General features: G+C 39.7%; 1 protein-coding gene across 1 annotated transcript in view; it reads left to right on the top strand.

Annotated features, from left to right (window-relative positions):
• AGBL4 (AGBL carboxypeptidase 4) overlaps positions 1-17,751 on the top strand; it is a 1,405,329-nt gene that overhangs the window by 860,585 nt on the left and 526,993 nt on the right. The window contains exon 5 of the mRNA XM_057530807.1: positions 9,044-9,260. Coding sequence (XP_057386790.1) covers positions 9,044-9,260 — 217 coding nt within the window. The remainder of the gene's footprint in view (positions 1-9,043; positions 9,261-17,751) is intronic.

Raw genomic sequence — 17,751 nt, 5'->3', positions numbered from 1 at the left:
GTGATGCTTAACAAATATTTGCTGAATAAAACAATGACCTAAGGCCTGACTATCCTGGAGGCCATTCCTTCCCCCTTTGCCTTCTCAGGAACTGCTCATTCTCCTACATTCCATGCGCAGAAGGGTCAGGAGGGGACTCTTCGCTCCCCATTTTCCTTCCAGGCCATTCCGTGTCTATTTCATCACTGGTAGCTCCAAAATTTCAATATAGGAGGGTTTAAGGTAGCGACTGGGTTAGAAGGGAGGAGTGCCTAGGGGGTTTGCTTTAAAGCTATATTTGTGTCACAAGAAGATTGTTTTTACTTGCATGTTTTATTCCTCCTGGCTTTGGGTGTAGGAGCAAAATGGCCTTTATTTGTGGGCCTAAGCACACCTCTAGACAGCCTTTGATACTACCGTGGACTTCTACGCGAAAAGCCCCGTTCCTTTATTGCTTAAGCTGTTCTCTCTATGTCCCGCCCTCATCATTTTTGGTTTCCCGCCCATCTTAGACTCCATGGCCCATCACATCAGCCACCTTTATCTAATAGTCAAATCTATCCAGTTTTCTCTACCTGTGCAGCCACTACCTGTCCTTCTTCGGATCACTCTCATCTATCCCTTGGACTTGCACAATCATGGTACTTTACTTCTTTCACTGACTTAAAGGTATCCTATGACCTCAGGATAATGTTTAAATTCTTTAACGTGTCCCATCATGTAAAGTCGTCCCTTCACACCTGCAGATGCAGAACCCATAGATGTGGAGGGACAACCGTAGTCCCTTTCTAATCTGACTTCTGCCTTCCTCTTCAAACACATTTCTCATGATTTCCCTTCTCATTCTTTGTGCTTCAGCCATGATGAATTCCTTGCAGTTCCAACATTTTACTTGTTCCTCCTTGCCACCTGGCCTGTGCCAGAATCCCATAATTTATCAAGGGGGATCCTGGAAAAGTGTTATAAGTACTGATTTAGAATCAGACAGAAACAGATTTGAATCCCAGCTTTGTCATTTACTAGCTTGAGAGCATGGGTAAGCTCCTTACCTTTTATGAACCTCCATGGCCACCTCTGCTAAGTGGGATAACAATAGTGTGGATGAAGCCTGCCATCTCAGTAAACAAAGGGTGTACAGCCATCAAGTCATCAGCCATTGCAGTCACCCCCGACTGTGCACCCTGAGGGATTCAGGATGGAAAACAACAGGATACTGGCCCCATGAGGTTAAAGTGCATATCAAAGGAATGATTTCAGTGAGCCCAGACTCTTGTCTTCCCATACATAGAAAAGTGCTAAATTCATTAACTTGAGATGTCTGGTTTTTTTCTTTAATTAGCAATAATCTTTTGATGTTCCCATTACCTGTTTTCCACTTAATGTTAGGGTGAGATTCATGACAGCCAGAGCTACAGGCAAGCAGTACAAGCCCAAATATGTACAGCATCAGTGCCATGTAACATTGGCTCTTCCACAGGAAGCCCATACCCTTACCTCCCACCCTGGCCACTGAGGCAGCCTCAGAAAGACACCAAGGTAGAAACAAGATTCTGCAATCAACTGCTGGAATGTTACAATGCTTTGGAGCTCTTAACAGTTTTCTCCAGGCTGCCCTACCTGGAGCCAGCACCATTATTGTTTTTTTCAACCTCAGCTCTGACACCCTCCTCCTCACACTTTCCTCCATATGCCCCTTTGCCCCTTGGCTTCCCAGTTGCGTGACAAGCCACCACATGTGAGCCTTACATCCTCCACCCACTATGCCAGAACCCACCCCCCAAAACATATTTGCCCTTAAGGAGCTTCCAAACAGATCCTAGTGGATGACACTTAGGAAGAAGCCAATAAAAAAAGCAAGACTTGCTACAAAATGCAGGAGCCAAACAGGCCTGGTATTATCAGTGGACAGTCATGGAAAAGGCATAGTTGAGACAGGTTTTGTAGGATTAATAGGATTTTAAGAGACACAAATGAGAGGCATTCTCTGCAGGGAAATCGTGAATAGTTTGGATATTATACAAATGAGGAGGCGCAGTGAGCCTGTGAAGTGGGTTAATGTAAAGATGTTATGGGAATTAATGACTGGACCATTTTGCCTTTTCTCATGTATGTGTCTCAGTGTTGCTTATTGGAGAATGAGCATGTTAGCTTGGCAGAATTGCCTACACAGCATATTTTAAAGCAGTATTTCCCAAAGTGCTTCTGTGTAAAATTAGTTTCATGGAATGCTCTCTAGAAAAATAATAGTAATAATTTAAAGAAATGTTGAATATTCTTTTTCTCTCCCTTGAATATTCACAACGTGCATGAACTTATTTTAAAGGATCTGAATTAGTGTTATAATACTAAAACCTGACTTCCTTGGGGAAAGTAATCCTCCCCTATTTATGTCACTATAGCATCACACTCTTTCCCCTCAAGATACTTTTGAGTCTGTAACTATACTGTATATTTATTTAAAATATTGTATTGACTGCTTCCCTACCAGGATATATACTCCATGAGGACAAATACCTGACCTATCTTATTTACCATTTTACATCAGTAATCTAGCACAATGCCTGGGTGTATAATATGTGCCCAAAATAAGAACAAATGATGAATAAAACTTGTTCATTTATAACTCTGCGTTGTTTAAACAGTTGATAAAGGATAGGGCTGGAATTTGAACAAAGTACTGCCAGATTCCAGTCTCTTTTTTTTTTTTAAGTTTTTAATTTAATTTTATTTATTTTTTTATACAGCAGGTTCTTATTAGTTATCCATTTTATACACATCAGTGTATACATGTCAATCCCAATCTCCCAATTCATCACACCCCCCTCCCCCACCACTTTCCCCCCTTGGTGTCCATACATTTGTTCTCTACATCTGTGTCTCTAATTCTGCCCTGCAAACCGGTTCACCTGTACCATTTTTCTAGGTTCCACATATATGCGTTAATAAACGATATTTGTTTTTCTCTTTCTGACTTACTTCACTCTGTATGACAATCTCTAGATACAGTCACGTCTCTACAAATGATCCAATTTCGTTCGTTTTTATGGCTGAGTAATATTCCATTGTATATATGTACCACATCTTCTTTATCCGTTCATCTGTTGATGGGCGTTTAGGTTGCTTCCATGTCCTGGCTATTGTAAATACTGCTGCAATGAACATTGGGGGTGTATGTGTCTTTTTGAATAATGGTTTCCTCTGGGTATATGCCCAGTAGTGGGATTGCTGGGTCATATGGTAGTTCTATTTTTAGTTTTTTGAGGAACCTCCATACTGTTCTCCATAGTGGCTGTATCAATTTACATTCCCACCAACAGTGCAAGAGGGTTCCCTTTTCTCCACACCCTCTCCAGCATTTGTTGTTTGTAGATTTTCTGATGATGCCCATTCTAACTGGTGTGAGGTGATACCTCATTGTAGTTTTGATTTACATTTCTCTAATAATTAGTGATGTTGAGCAGCTTTTCATGTGCTTCTTGGCCATCTGTATGTCTTCTTTGGAGAAATGTCTATTTAGGTCTTCTGCCCACTTTTGGATTGCGTTGTTTTTTTAATATTGAGCTGCATGAGCTGTTTATATATTTTGGAGGTTAATCCTTTGTCCGTTGACTCGTTTGCAAATATTTCCTCCCATTCTGAGGGTTGTCTTTTTGTCTTGTTTGTAGTTTCCTTTGCTTTGCAAAGGCTTTTAAGTTTCATTAGGTCCCATTTGTTTATTTTTGTTTTTATTTCCATTACTCTAGGAGGTGGATCAAAAAATATCTTGCTGTGATTTATGTCAAAGAGTGTTCTTCCTATGTTTTCCTCTAAGAGTTTTATAGTATTCGGTCTTACATTTACATTTCCAATCCATTTTGAGGGTATTTTTCTCTATGGTGTTAGGGAGTGTTCTAATTTCATTCTTTTACATGTAGCTGACCAGTTTTCCCAGCACCACTTACTGAAGAGACTGTCTTTTTCCATTGTATATCCTTGCCTCCTTTGTCATAGATTAGTTGACCATAGGTGTGTGGGTTTATCTCTGGGCTTTCTATCCTGTTCCATTGATCTATATTTCTGTTTTTGTGCCAGTACGATACTGTCTTGATTACTGTAACTTTACAGTAGAGTCTGAAGTCAGGGAGTCTGATTCCTCCAGTTCCGTTTTTTTCCCTCAAGACTGCTTTGGCTATTCGGGGTCTTTTGCGTGTCCACACAAATGTTAAGATTTTTTGTTCTAGTTCTGTAAAAAATGCCACGGGTAATTGGATAGGGATTGCAATGAATCTGTAGGTTGATCTGGGTAGTATAGTCATTTTCACAATATTGATTATTCCTATCCAAGAACATGGTATGTCTCTCTACCTGTTTGTAACATCTTTAATTTCTTTCATCAGTGTCTTATAGTTTTCTGCATACAGGTCTTTTGTCTCCCTGAGTAGGTTTATTCCTAGGTATTTTATTCTTTTTGTTGCAGTGGTGAATGGGAGTGTTTCCTTAATTTCTCTTTCAGATTTTTCATCATTAGTGTATAAGAATGCAAGAGATTTCTGGGCATTAATTTTGTATCCTGCAACTTTACCAAATTCATTGATTAGCTCTAGTAGTTTTCTGGTGGCATCTTTAGGATTCTCTGTGTATAGTATCATGTCATCTGCAAACAGTGACAGTTTTACTTCTTCTTTTCCAATTTGGATTCCTTTTATTTCTTTTTCTTCTCTGATTGCTGTGGCTAGGATTTCCAAAACTATGTTGAATAATAGTGGTGAGAGTGGACATCCTTGTCTTGTTCCTGATCTTAGAGGAAATGCTTTCAGTTTTTCACCTTTAGGAATGATTTTGGCTGTGGGTTTGTCATATATGGCCTTTCTTATGTTGAGGTAGGTTCCCTCTGTGCCCACTTTCTGGAGAGTTTTTATTGTAAATGAGTGTTGAATTTTGTCAAAATCTTTTTCTGCATCTATTGAGATGATCATATGGTATTTCTTCTTCAATTTGTTAATATGGTCTATCACATTGATTGATTTGCATATATTGAAGAATCCTTGCATCATCCCTGGGCTAAATCCCACTTGATCACGGTGTATGATCCTTTTAATGTGTTATTGGATTCTGTTTGCTAGTATTTTGTTGAGGATTTTTTCATCTATATTCGTCAGTGATATTGGTCTGTAATTTTCTTTTTTTATAGTATCTTTGTCTGGTTTTGGTATCAGGGTGATGGTGGCCTCATAGAATGAGTTTGGGAGTGTTCCTTCCTTTGCAATTTTTTGGAAGAGTTTGAGAAGGATGGGTGTTAACTCTTCCCTAAATGTTTGATAGAATTCACCTGTGAAGCCATCTGGTCCTGGAACTTTGTTTGTTGGAAGATTTTTAATCACAGTTTCAATTTCATTACTTGTGATTGGTCTGTTCATATTTTCTGTTTCTTCCTGGTTCAGTCTTGCAACGTTATACCTTTGTAAGAATTTGTCCATTTCTTCCAGGTTGTCCATTTTATTAGCAAAGAGTTACTTCTAGTAGTCTCTTAGGATGTTTTGTATTTCTGCAGTGTCTGTTGTAACTTCTCCTTTTTCATTTCTAATTCTACTGATTTGAGTCTTCTCCCTTTTTTTCTTGATGAGTCTGGCTAATGGTTTATCAATTTTGTTTATCTTCTCAAAGAACTAGCTTTTAGTTTTATTGATCTTTGCTATTGTTTCCTTCATTTCTTTTTCATTTATTTCTGATCTGATCTTTGTGATTTCTTTCCTTCTACTAAGTTTGGGTTTTGTTTGTTCTTCTTTCTCTAGTTCCTTTAGGTGTAAGGTTAGATTGTTTATTTGAGATTTTTCTTGTTTCCTGAGGGAGGCTTGTATTGCTATAAACTTCCCTCTTAGAACTGCTTTTGCTGCATCCCATAGGTTTTGGATCATCGTCTTTTCGTTGTAATTTGTCTCTAGGTATTTTTTGATTTCCTCTTTGTTTTCTTTAGTGATCTCTTGGTTATTTAATAACATATTGTTTAGACTCCATGTGTTTGTGTTTTTTATGTTTTCTGCCCTGTAATTCATTTCTAATCTCGTAGCATTGTGGTCAGAAAAGATGCTTGATATGATTTCAATTTTCTTAAATTTACTGAGGCTTGATTTGTGACCCAAGATGTGATCTATCCTGGAGAATGTTCTGTGTGCACTTGGGAAGAAAGTGTAATCTGCTGTTTTTGGATGGAATGTCCTATAAATATCAATTAAATCTATCTGGTCTATTGTGTCATTTAAAGCTTGTGTTTCCTTATTAATTTTCTGTTTGGATGATCTGTCCATTGGTGTAAGTGAGGTGTTAAAGTCCCCCACTATTTTTGTGTTACTGTCGATTTCCTCTTTTATAGCTGTTAGCAGTTGCCTTATGTGTTGAGGTGCTCCTATGTTGGGTGCATATATATTTATAATTGTTATATCTTCTTCTTGGATTGATCCCTTGATCATTATGTAGTTTCCTTCCTTGTCTCTTGTAACATTCTTTATTTTAAAGTCTATTTTATCTGATATGAGTACTGCTACTCCAGCTTCCTTTTGATTTCTATTTGCATGGAATATCTTTTTCCACCTCCTCACTTTCAGTCTGTATGTGTCCCTAAGTCTGAAGTGGGTCTCTTGTAGATAGCATATATATGGGTCCTGTTTTTGTATCCATTCAGTGAGCCTGTGTCTTTTAGTAGGAACATTTAATCCATTCACGTTTAAGGTAATTATCGCTCTGTATGTTCCTATTACCATTTTCTTAATTGTTATGGGTTTGTTTTTGTAGGAACTTTTCTTCTCTTGTGTCTCCCACTTAGAGAAGTTCCTTTAGCATTTGTTGTAGGGCTGGTTTGGTGGTGCTGAATTCTCTTAGCTTTTGCTTGTCTGTAAAGCTTTTGATTTCTCCATCAGATCTGAATGAGATCCTTGCTGGTTAGAGTAATGTTGGTTGTAGGTTCTTCCTTTTCATCACTTTAAATATATCATGCCACTCCCTTCTGGCTTGCAGAGTTTCTGCTGAGAAATCAGCTGTTAACCTTATGGGAGTTCCCTTGTATGTTATTTGTCATTTTTCCCTTGCTGGTTTCAGTAATTTTTCTCTGTCTTTAATTTTTGCCAGTTTGATTACTATGTGTCTCAATGTGTTTCTCCTTGGGTTTATCCTGTATGGGACTCTCTATGCTTCCTGGACTTGGGTGGCTATTTCCTTTCCCATGTTAGGGAAGTTTTCGACTATAATCTCTTCAAATATTTTCTCAGGTCCTTTCTCTCTCTCTTCTCCTTCTGGGATCCTATGATGCAAATGTTGTTACACTTAATGTTGTACCAGAGGTCTCTTAGGCTGTCTTCATTTCTTTTCATTCTTTTTTTCTTTAGTCTGTTCCGCAGCAGTGAATTCCACCATTCTGTCTTCCAGGTCACTTATCCGTTCTTCTGCCTCAGTTATTCTGCTATTGATTCCTTCTAGTGTAGTTTTCATTTCAGTTATTGTATTGTTCATCTCTGTTTGTTCTTTAATTCTTCTAGGTGTTTGTTCTTTAATTCTTCTAGGTCTTTGTTAAACATTTCTTGCATCTTCTCAATCTTTGCCTCCATTCTTTTTCCGAGGTCCTGGAGCATCTTCACTATGATTATTCTGAATTCTTTTTCTGGAAGGTTGCCTATCTCCACTTCATTTAGTTGTTTTTCTGGGGTTTTATCTTGTTCCTTCATCTGGTACATAGCCCTGTGCCTTTTCATCTTGACTATCTTTCTGTGAATGTGTTTTTTGTTTCATAGGCTGCAGGATTGTAGTTCTTCTTGCTTCTGCTCTCCGCCCTCTGGTGGATGAGGCTATCTAAGAGGCTTGTGCAAATTTCCTGATGGGAGGGACTGGTGTGGGTGGAGCTGGCTGTTGCTCTGGTGGGCAGAGCTCAGTAAAACTTTAATCTGCTTGTCTGCTGATGGGTGGGGCTGGGTTCCCTCCCTGTTGGTTGTTTGCCCTGAGGCGACCCAACACTGGAGCCTACAGGCTCTTTGGTGGGGCTAATGTCGGACTCTGGGAGGGCTCACGCTAAAGATTACTTCCCAGAACTTCTGCTGCCAGTGTCCTTGTCCTCTCATTGTGCCACAGCCATGCCCGCCTCTGTAGGAGACCCTCCAACACTAGCAGGTAGGTCTGGTTCAGTCTCCTATGAGGTCACTGCTCCTTCCCCTGGGTCCTGATGTGCACACTACTTTGTGGTGTGCCCTCCAAGAGTGGAGTTCCTGTTTCCCCCAGTCCTGTCGAAATCCTGCAATCAAATCCCGCTAGCTTCAAAGTCTGATTCTCTAGGAATTCTTCCTCCCATTGCCAGACCCCCAGGTTGGGAAGCCTGACGTGGCGCTCAGAACCTTCACTCCAATGGGTGGACTTCTGTGGTATAAGTGCTCTCCAGTCTGTGAGTCACCCACCCAGCAGTTACGGGATTTGATTTTGTTGTGATTGTGCCCCTCCTACCGTCTCATTTTGGCTTCTCCTTTGTCTTTGGATGTAGGGTATCTCTTTTGGTGAGTTCCAGTGTCTTCCTTTCATTGATTTTTCAGCAGTTCGTTGTGATTCCAGTGCTCTTGGAAGAGGGAGTCTCCAATCGCTTTTTTTTTTTTTTTTTTTTTTTTAATTAATTTATTTATTTATTTATGGCTGTGTTGGGTCTTCGTTTCTGTGCGAGGGCTTTCTCCAGTTGTGGCAAGCGGGGGCCACTCTTCATCGCGGTGCGCGGGCCTCTCACTGTCGCGGCCTCTCTTGTTGCGGAGCACAGGCTCCAGACGCGCAGGCTCAGTAGTTGTGGCTCACGGGCCCAGCTGCTCTGCGGCATGTGGGATCTTCCCAGACCAGGGCTCGAACTCGTGTCCCCTGCATTAGCAGGCAGACTCTCAACCACTGCGCCACCAGGGAAGCCCTCCAATCGCTTTTTGATCATAGATTGGTATATGTTGTTCTCCCTAGCCACCACCTAGGTTTCTTGATGTTACAGTTTCAGTCTTGGGCATTTATTCCCACTGATTACATTTTGAAGCTTGAACAACTGTCTGATATGCCCAAATTTCTTTGTATTTTTCAGGCAAAGACTGCCACCTAAAAATGTTTACTACTACCGCTGCCCAGACCATAGGAAGAATTACGTGATGTCCTTTGCATTTTGTTTTGACCGAGAAGAAGATATTTACCAGTTTGCTTACTGCTACCCATATACGTACACTCGCTTTCAGCATTACCTTGACAGCCTGCAAAAGAGAAACATGGATTACTTCTTCCGGGAGCAGCTGGGTCAGAGTGTGGTAAGACCCATTCAGAAATGGGAAAGCTGGGGGAGGAGCTTAGCAATGGTTTTTATAGAATGCAAATAATAGATATTGGTGCTTTGTAGACTATATGCTCTGGAAATTTTAAAAATCATAGTTTTTTTGTGTAATATTTTGCTACTATTGCCACCAGGTTGTCAAAGAATAGGATAAGGCAGATGCGTGTCCTTCTGAATGAAGCTGATAAAGCTCTCTAACAAAATACAAAAGTTCTGGTGAATCCCCAGAACTGTGAGATAAAAAGAAGGCTCTACTGGGTGTTACAAAAGGTGTGAAAGCATTTTATGAGTCTAAGCTTATGAGATGAAGAATAAATTTGCTTTTTAGTGAGTTTAACTTGACTGCAGTGTAGGTTAGCAAGTGGTGTGCAGTATGGTTGTGCTGTCCACAATGTGTTCTATCTCTGCCATCTATTAGTTCCCCAACCCTTCTTCCTTCCCCAGGTTTAGTTTTCTGGGTCTGGAGATTTCAGTCTTACATTCTATATGTTTCCTATTGCTGACATAACAAATTGCCATGAACTTGGTGGCTTGAAACAACACAAATTTATTATCTTACAGTTCAGGAAAGTCTGAAATTGGCCTCTTTGGGCTAAAATCTAGATATCAACAGGTCGGTATTCCTTCTGGAGGCTCTAGGGGAGAATTCATTCCACTACCTCTCCCAGTTTCTAGAGGCTGCTTGCATTCCTTGGCTTGTGGTTCCCTTTCAGTCTTCAAAGTCAACATTAACTTATCAAGTCTTTCTCATGCTGCACCACTCTGATGCTGAATCTCCTGCCCTCCTCTTTCACTTATAAGAACACTTGTGATTATGTTGGGCTCACCCAGATAATCCAGGATAATATATCCATCTCAAGATCTTTAACTAAATCACATCTGTAAAGTCCCTTTTCTCATGTGAGGTAATATATTCACAGGTTCCAACGATTAGGACTTGGACATTTTGGGAGAGGGAGTGCATTGTTCTGCCTACCACACTTTCCTACTCTCTTTTCCTCTTTTTCTCCCTGCCCATCCCAGGATCTGAAAGTGTCCTTCACATTGGATGCATAGGTTTTGTTCTCTGTGGTCAGAAATACTTCAGTTGCTAGTAAAGAATATCTTCCCTCTACTCTAATCCTCTCCCTAACAGTGCTTCTGATGGGTGCCATGTATATCTGGTGCCTGTATCTTTTGAACTGAGAATTGGGACACATGGTGTATGAGTCAGCATGCTAGTAGGAAACAGATGGCAGCCTCACATTAGGATAATTTGAAGAGAGCTTAATAAATGGGCTGTTTACAAGGTGAGGGCACTGTGTACAGAAACCACGGGGTATAGTGCAGTTCCCTGGGGCTAGTAACAACTCAAAGGGTGTGAAGGGATGAAATGGTTAACAGAACCCAATAGTAGAGAGTCATGCAGTGGGCCATCTTGAGTGGAACAGTGACCTTCAGTTGAGGAAAAAAGTTAGCCTGAGATGATCCCACAGGGAGGGAGCTGAGAAAAATAAATACATAGAGCTCATTCTCTTACTTCCCACTGATCTACTGCTAGGGGTCCCTACTGGCCAGTGCAACTGGAAATCAGAGGGCAAGAGAGCCCACTGAAGTAATCCATACAGATAAGTTTCCCTGAACAAAGAAAATGATGGAGAAGAGCAGAGAGTGGTTGTAGAGAGCCAAATAGAACATATTAGTCACACATGGTCTGATCAACAATGTATTACTGGAAACCGTGAGATTATTTCAGATGGGACTGTTGGAGAAATCATGAGACGAATGTTTGCCAGACATATGACTTATGATATAAATTAAGAGAGAAAGAGTTTCATTCAATACTTGTGACTTTTTAAGGGTGGGATCTGTTCGTTTCATTCTTGTGTCCACTCCAGCCCTATCTTAGATTTATGCCAGGCAGAATGTAGGTGTACATTGAATGGCTATGGAGTAAATTATTGAATGAATGAAAGAATGAATTAAGATATTTCTAGAGACAATGTGAAGAGCTAAGAACATCAGAAAGCTGATAGGAGGAATAATAGGATAATTGAAGCTTCCAATAACTAATATACAAAATACATACCTAAAATAACAGCTCATTAAATGAGATAGAAGTTTATTTCTCTTCCATATACAAGTCTAGATGTAGGCAATCCAGAGCTGATAGTGTGGCTCTGCTTCTCGAAACTCTTAGGGAGTCAAGTTCTTTCAGCTTTCTGCCCTGCCATCCCTGGGATGTGGCTCTCAAACTCAATGTCAAATGTGGAATTCTGTCACATCCATGTTCCAGGCAGCAAGATAAAGAAAGCAGGGGAAGAAGGGAGAAGATACAGTATTGTGGCACTTTCACATTTATCCCATTTGATAGAACTCATATTCACACTTAGCTAAAGGAAGGATGAGAAATGAAGTCTTCATTCTGGGTGACCATGTTTCTAGCTAAAAATTAGTAGTCCTATAGATACGGAGGTGAATTAATATTGAAGGGCATCCTGAAGTCTCTGCCATAAGAAGCTTGAATTATGTGTCCAGCTCTAATACCAAACTACTCATATGACCTTGAATGTTACTTCCCTTTTCTGGGGACAAGTTTTTCATCTATAAAATGAGAAAGTTGAAGTTGATAGGGGTTTTAAAATTATTCTTTGAGGAGTTCCTCAGTTAGAATAAAATAATTCGAGACCCCTGTCCTACTTCAGACACTGTGAGGGGTACTGTAGGGATATATAATGGAGTATACAAGTCATGGTGTACTTCCAGAAATGTATTCCATACCAGAGGAAAGAAGACATTTAACAAATATATATAATGTTTTTTAAAGTATATCATTAAGGATCCCATGAGTTGTTTAAAGAATTTATGGTCAGACTAAACATCATGGAGAAGATGGGCTTTACGCTGAGTCTTGAAAGACGGGTAGGATTACTGAATACAGAGTTGGCGAGACGGTAGCCCAGAGAGCAAGAAACAGCCTGAGTCATTGCATGACGATAGTTGGTCGGAAGTCTGGTTTGATTGGAATAGGGAACCTTCCTACTGGAAGATAAGGATAGACAGGAAGATAAGGACCAAACTCTGAAAAACCTTGATTGTCATATTAAAGAATTATGGCTGTATCCTTTATTCAGATTCAACACACAGACACTAGGTCAGACACTTTATATGTACTATCTTACTTGTTTCTCAAAACAGTTTTGTGGGGTAGGCAGAATTATCCCAGTTTGGGGATAAATAATCTAAGGCTAATAAGTTACTTGGCTAAAGCTACATGGCTAGTTCATGACTAGGCCAATATTTAAACCCATGGCTTCTAATGCTGTGCCCTGGCACTTTGATGGACTCATTGCTCCTTTCCACATTGGGCCTACTAAAATAGATAGTAGATTTTGAGAAAGGGATTATACCTTATCCAAAGCTACATCTTAAGAAAGTAAAGTTAGGGAAGTGCAGGGTGTACCTCTGCTGGCTAAACTAGATTAGGGGAGCTCTGTGGATTGGCTCCATCGCCCTGATCTGGGTCTCGAAGCAGATACCAGAGTCGTTAAGGCCTTCTGGCATACTCTTGCAGACAGGACAGTTCTCGGTTACCAGGGCGTTTGATATGGCTTGTGTCTGAAGCCACCACTATAATTAGTTAATCCCTACTCCAATTTGGAGGGAGGATAATTACAAGTAGGAAGGCTAAACATGTCAACAGACAATTCTTAGAGAGAGCAGGCAGGAAGCAAGATTTTGAATTTCTAGTGCTGGAACTATTAATCACCATGGGCATAGCTGCTATTGCTACTAATTATATCATCCAAAATGGCATTTTATTTTGTTACTTACCAGTGGCCCTTTCTAACACCAGCAAACAAAATCCCTTTGTGCATACATCAAAGCCACAATCTGACATTTAAGTTAAATACATCATAGGAAAGATCTTTATTTTCTTGTTGTTTTAACACCTTTATTGAGGTATAATTTACATACTATAACATTAACCCATTGTAAGGGTAAAATTCTGTGATTTTTAGTAAGTGTATAGAGTTTTACAACTATCACCACAATCTAATTTTAGAACATTTCATCATCCCAAAAAGTTCCCTTGTAAATCCCCACTTCCACTCCCAGCCCTAGGCAACTGTTCATCTGTTCTCTGACACTGTAAATTTGCCATTTCTGAATATTTCCTGTAAATAGAATCATGCACTATTTAGTCGTCTTTTACATTTAGCACCTTGCACATAGCATTACGTTTTTGAGGTTCATTCATGTTGTAACATCCGTCAGTAGTCCATTCATTTTTAGTGCTGAATAGTATTCTATTGAAAATATATACCACACTTTCTTTTTCTGTTCTCCAGTTGATGGACATTTGGATTGTTTCCAGTTTGGGGCTATTATGAATAATGCTATTATGAACATTCATGTGCATACCTTTGAGTGGACATGTGATCACATTTCTCTTGGGTAGATTTCTAGGAATGTAATCATTGGCTCATATAAGTTCACATTCAACTTAAAAAAAAAACCAAAAAACAAAAAATGTGCCAAGCTGCATTCCAAGTTAGTAGTGCCATTTTGCATTCCTACCAACAATGTAGGAGAGAGGGTTGTAGTTTCTCCATGTGCTTGCTAACACTTGGAATTACCTATATTTTTCATTACAGCTATTTTAGTGGGTATGTAGTGAAATCTCACTGTGGTTTTACTTTGTGCTGCCCTAGTAACTAGTTATGTTGATTATCTTATAATGTGCTTATTTGCCATTCATATATCTTCTCTGCTGAAGTGTTAGTTTAAACCTTTTATCCATTTTTAAAAATTGAGTTGTGTTCTTATAATGAGTTTTGAGAGTTCTTTATTCTGAATGCAAGTCCTTTGTCAGATTCATGCTTTGCAAAATCCCCCCCTAATGTATACCTTTAATCTATACCTTATACCTATACCTTAATCTATACCTTTTCATTCTCTTAACCATGTCTTTTGAAGAATAGAAGTTTTTAATTTTGAAGTCCAACTTATCAGTTTTTTCTCTTATGGATCATGCTTTTGGAATCTTATCTAAAAGCTGCCCATCTGAAGGCCACAAAGATTTTCTCCTATGTTTTCTTCTAAAATTTTTATAATTTCCACTGACATTTAAATCCATGATCCATTTTGAATTAATTTTTTATATATGGCATGAGGTAAGGGCCTTAAGTTCACATTTTTTTTGCATATAGATATCCAATTGTTGCAGCACCATTTGTTGAAAAGACTAATCTTTTACCCATGAACTATCTTGTCACCTTTCTCCAATGCCTCTACTCAGTTTTTCTTTTTCTTTCCTATTTTCAAGGCTAAATTGTCAGGGAGTCAACTCTGTGTCTGTGTAGGTCAGCTATGATTGGACTGATATTGTGCTCATCCACTCTGAGTCTGTAAGGCTTCCATCCTCTGACAGTGGATTTGTGTGTGGGTATGGGGAGCACAAAGTTTGGGCAGTTTTCAAGTCTGCCCTGGCTTTTACTTTCCCTTTTGTGCTGTGTTCCCTGTGTGCATATGTGCAGCCTCAAGGTTGTTCATGTGTGCGCTGCTGCTTTAGGCTTCTTCTCAGGTCTCTGATGAGTCTGCACCCAGTCTCAGCCAGCATATTCTTGTCCCAGCTATGCAACTGTGGGCCCTCCTCACTTGCCCACAGACAATGCTGCTGGGTCTGGGCACTGCCTACTTCTCCAAATTAACTGAGTCCCTTCGACCATGACAGAGAAGCTGCCAATCCTCACAGCCTGGCCTGTTCTAGCATTCACCAAGCCTGGGGGAAGATGGAACCAATCCAGGACAAAACATCATATATTCCCATTCTTATTCCCTGAAGTTCAGCAGTTTTTAAAACATAATAGTTTTGAGATTGTTGTCAATTTGGTCAGTTTCCAAAGCACTGAAATGGTTGTTTGTTTCAATTTTGTCCAGCTTTATATTTGTTTTTTGGGGATAGCATTTATCAATATTCTCATTCCAACATAGCCAGAATTAGGTTTTAACTGACTCACATGAGTTTTTAAATCATATAGCCCTTGTACTGTCAGACATGGTGAAATATGGCATTATTTTCAAATGTCATTGGACTAGAGGAACCCATAACTCGTGTGTGTGTGTTTTGAAAGTATTAGATGGAGAGAGTGATTCCCATACTTAGGGACACTTGCCAAAAGGAAGTGTCTAACAAAGAAAATAGTCTGATAGTGTATTTTAGGGAATCACTAGAAAATCATGTATATGAGAATAATATGGTCTAGGCTTTACCACTGGCTAGCTCTATGACCTTGGGAAAAACATTTCTCTATGGGCCTTAGAAAGTCAGACCAGATTATTTCAAACATCCCTTCCAACTTCAACGTAAATTATGGTTCAAATGTTGATATCTTTTTGTATGTTCTAAGTCACTCATTAGCTTGTTGTAATGTTGCCTCTCAATCTGCCCTTTATTTTATAACAGTGGTAGTTATTGAGTGCTTAGCATGTGCCAGACCCAATGCTATGACTTTTATATGCATCCTTTCACTCAGTCCTCACAACACCCCTGTTATATGGTTAGTACTATAATTGAATGCCTAACATGTAACCAGCTTGTCTAAGCTCTGGGGATACAGCAGTAAAAACAGGCATAAATACAAGCCTTCATGGAGCTTACATTCTAGTAGAAAGAGACAGACAGTATTGGAGAAATTAAATCAGGAAAGGAAATACATTTTGGGGAGAAGTCTTCACTTAGAAGGAAGCATTTAAGCTCTGGGCTGTAAGTACTATCTTCTCCCATTTGCATTTTTAAAAGCTGAGATACAATGAGATTAAATAATTTGTCTATATCATGTAGCTGGGATTTGAAGCCACACCTTTGTGGACCCCAAAGAATGGACTCTAAACCAATCCTGGATAAGGAAGTATTCTGTTCACATATACAGTTATTTACTAAATTCTTCCAAAGCCATTCCTCAATACTACAAATATCTAGTAAACACCTTCTACCTGTCAGGCTCTATGTTGGGTGCTGGAGACAGAAAGATGAGTACAGAACACACCCTGCCCCTAAGAAATACTCCATGTACTGGGTGTCACAGACATAAAGGCTAATAATGGCAATGATGGTAAGAAACTTGATGTAATAGAAGTAGGAGGCAGAGGAGAGGCACAAGGGAGGAAATGAAGCATTAAGGAAAGAGGCATCTTGAATTGAGAATCAAAACATGGATACAGAGGCTGAGACGCCTGGTGAGTCCTGACTATTTAGTGTGGTTCCAGATGACAAGAGCACAGGGTCAGCTGAAGAAGAACAAGAAGAATGGTGATTGGAAAAGAATGAGAGGTAGGTGGAGGCTGGGTCAGGAGGGCTTTGAATGCCAAACTAAAGAATTTGGACTCTATCCTGAGGGCAGTGAGGAGCCAGGCAGGAGGGAATCTGATCATTGTGGCACTTAACCCTTCCATCTCCAGGCTGCCTCTGCTGATGGCAGCTGATCTAGAAGTCAGGTTAACTCCTGCCTGTCTGTCCAGTTGGCTTTCCTTTTCTCAGGCAGAGCTATTTCACAGGACAAGAGCACTAGGAGGAAAACTTTACTACCAAGACACACGTATAGTAATGATAATGTCATAGAAATACCCAGAAAAGCTTGTCTCTTTGATCTTAACATTTCACACAATTTCAGAGTTGGCAAAGACTATAGGGGTCACACTCAAATTTAACAAATATATTAGGCATTTACTATGGGCAAGGACCTAAACTGCATAGAACGGCATCTCCTCAACATTCGAGAAATATGACTTTTCAACCACTGTTCAAATACCTCTTGAGGCAGCCTGAGCTCTATCCCAATGACAAATAAGTCATACCATCCCCAGAAGGAGCTGCCTCCCTGTAACCTCCTCTCTTTGGTTCTACCACCACCCTCTGGGCCCACCCTGCATGTACTTGCTCCTCTAGCCCCTGGACAGGCCTGCAAAGATAGCAAGACAGTGGCCACAGCCCCCTCATGAATCTTCCCTTCCCCAACCTAATCCCTTTCTTCCTCCTCTCCTCCCTCGTAATTCTACATTTCTTCATATTCCATGGTTTCTAAACTCTGTACCTTCTTTGTTGTCCTCTAGACATGATCTAGGTTGTTAATTTCCTTCTTAAAATACCAGAACTGAATGTAAAACTCTGCAGGTGATCTAAGCATGCCACAGCAGAATAGAACCATTGCCTCTCTTGCTCTGGATCCTAGATCGCTAGAAATGTAGCCAGAATTTACGTTCGCTTCTTTTAACAATGAGGCCTTCATGTAGTAAATTTTTGTTATTGTTCTTTAAATAAAACTTATTTTTTATTTCTTGGATAGTCTTTTTTAAAATAAATTTTTATTTTGGAATAACTTTAAATTTGTAGAAAAGTTGGAAAGATAATACGTATAGAGAGTTTCAACATATACTTCACCCAGTTTTCTCTACTGTTAGCAGCTCAATATCAAAAAAACAAACAA

This window comes from Balaenoptera acutorostrata, chromosome 1, assembly GCF_949987535.1.
Source record: "Balaenoptera acutorostrata chromosome 1, mBalAcu1.1, whole genome shotgun sequence".
Taxonomy (NCBI): Eukaryota; Metazoa; Chordata; class Mammalia; order Artiodactyla; family Balaenopteridae; genus Balaenoptera; species Balaenoptera acutorostrata.
This window is presented reverse-complemented; position numbering and strand designations above follow the sequence as displayed.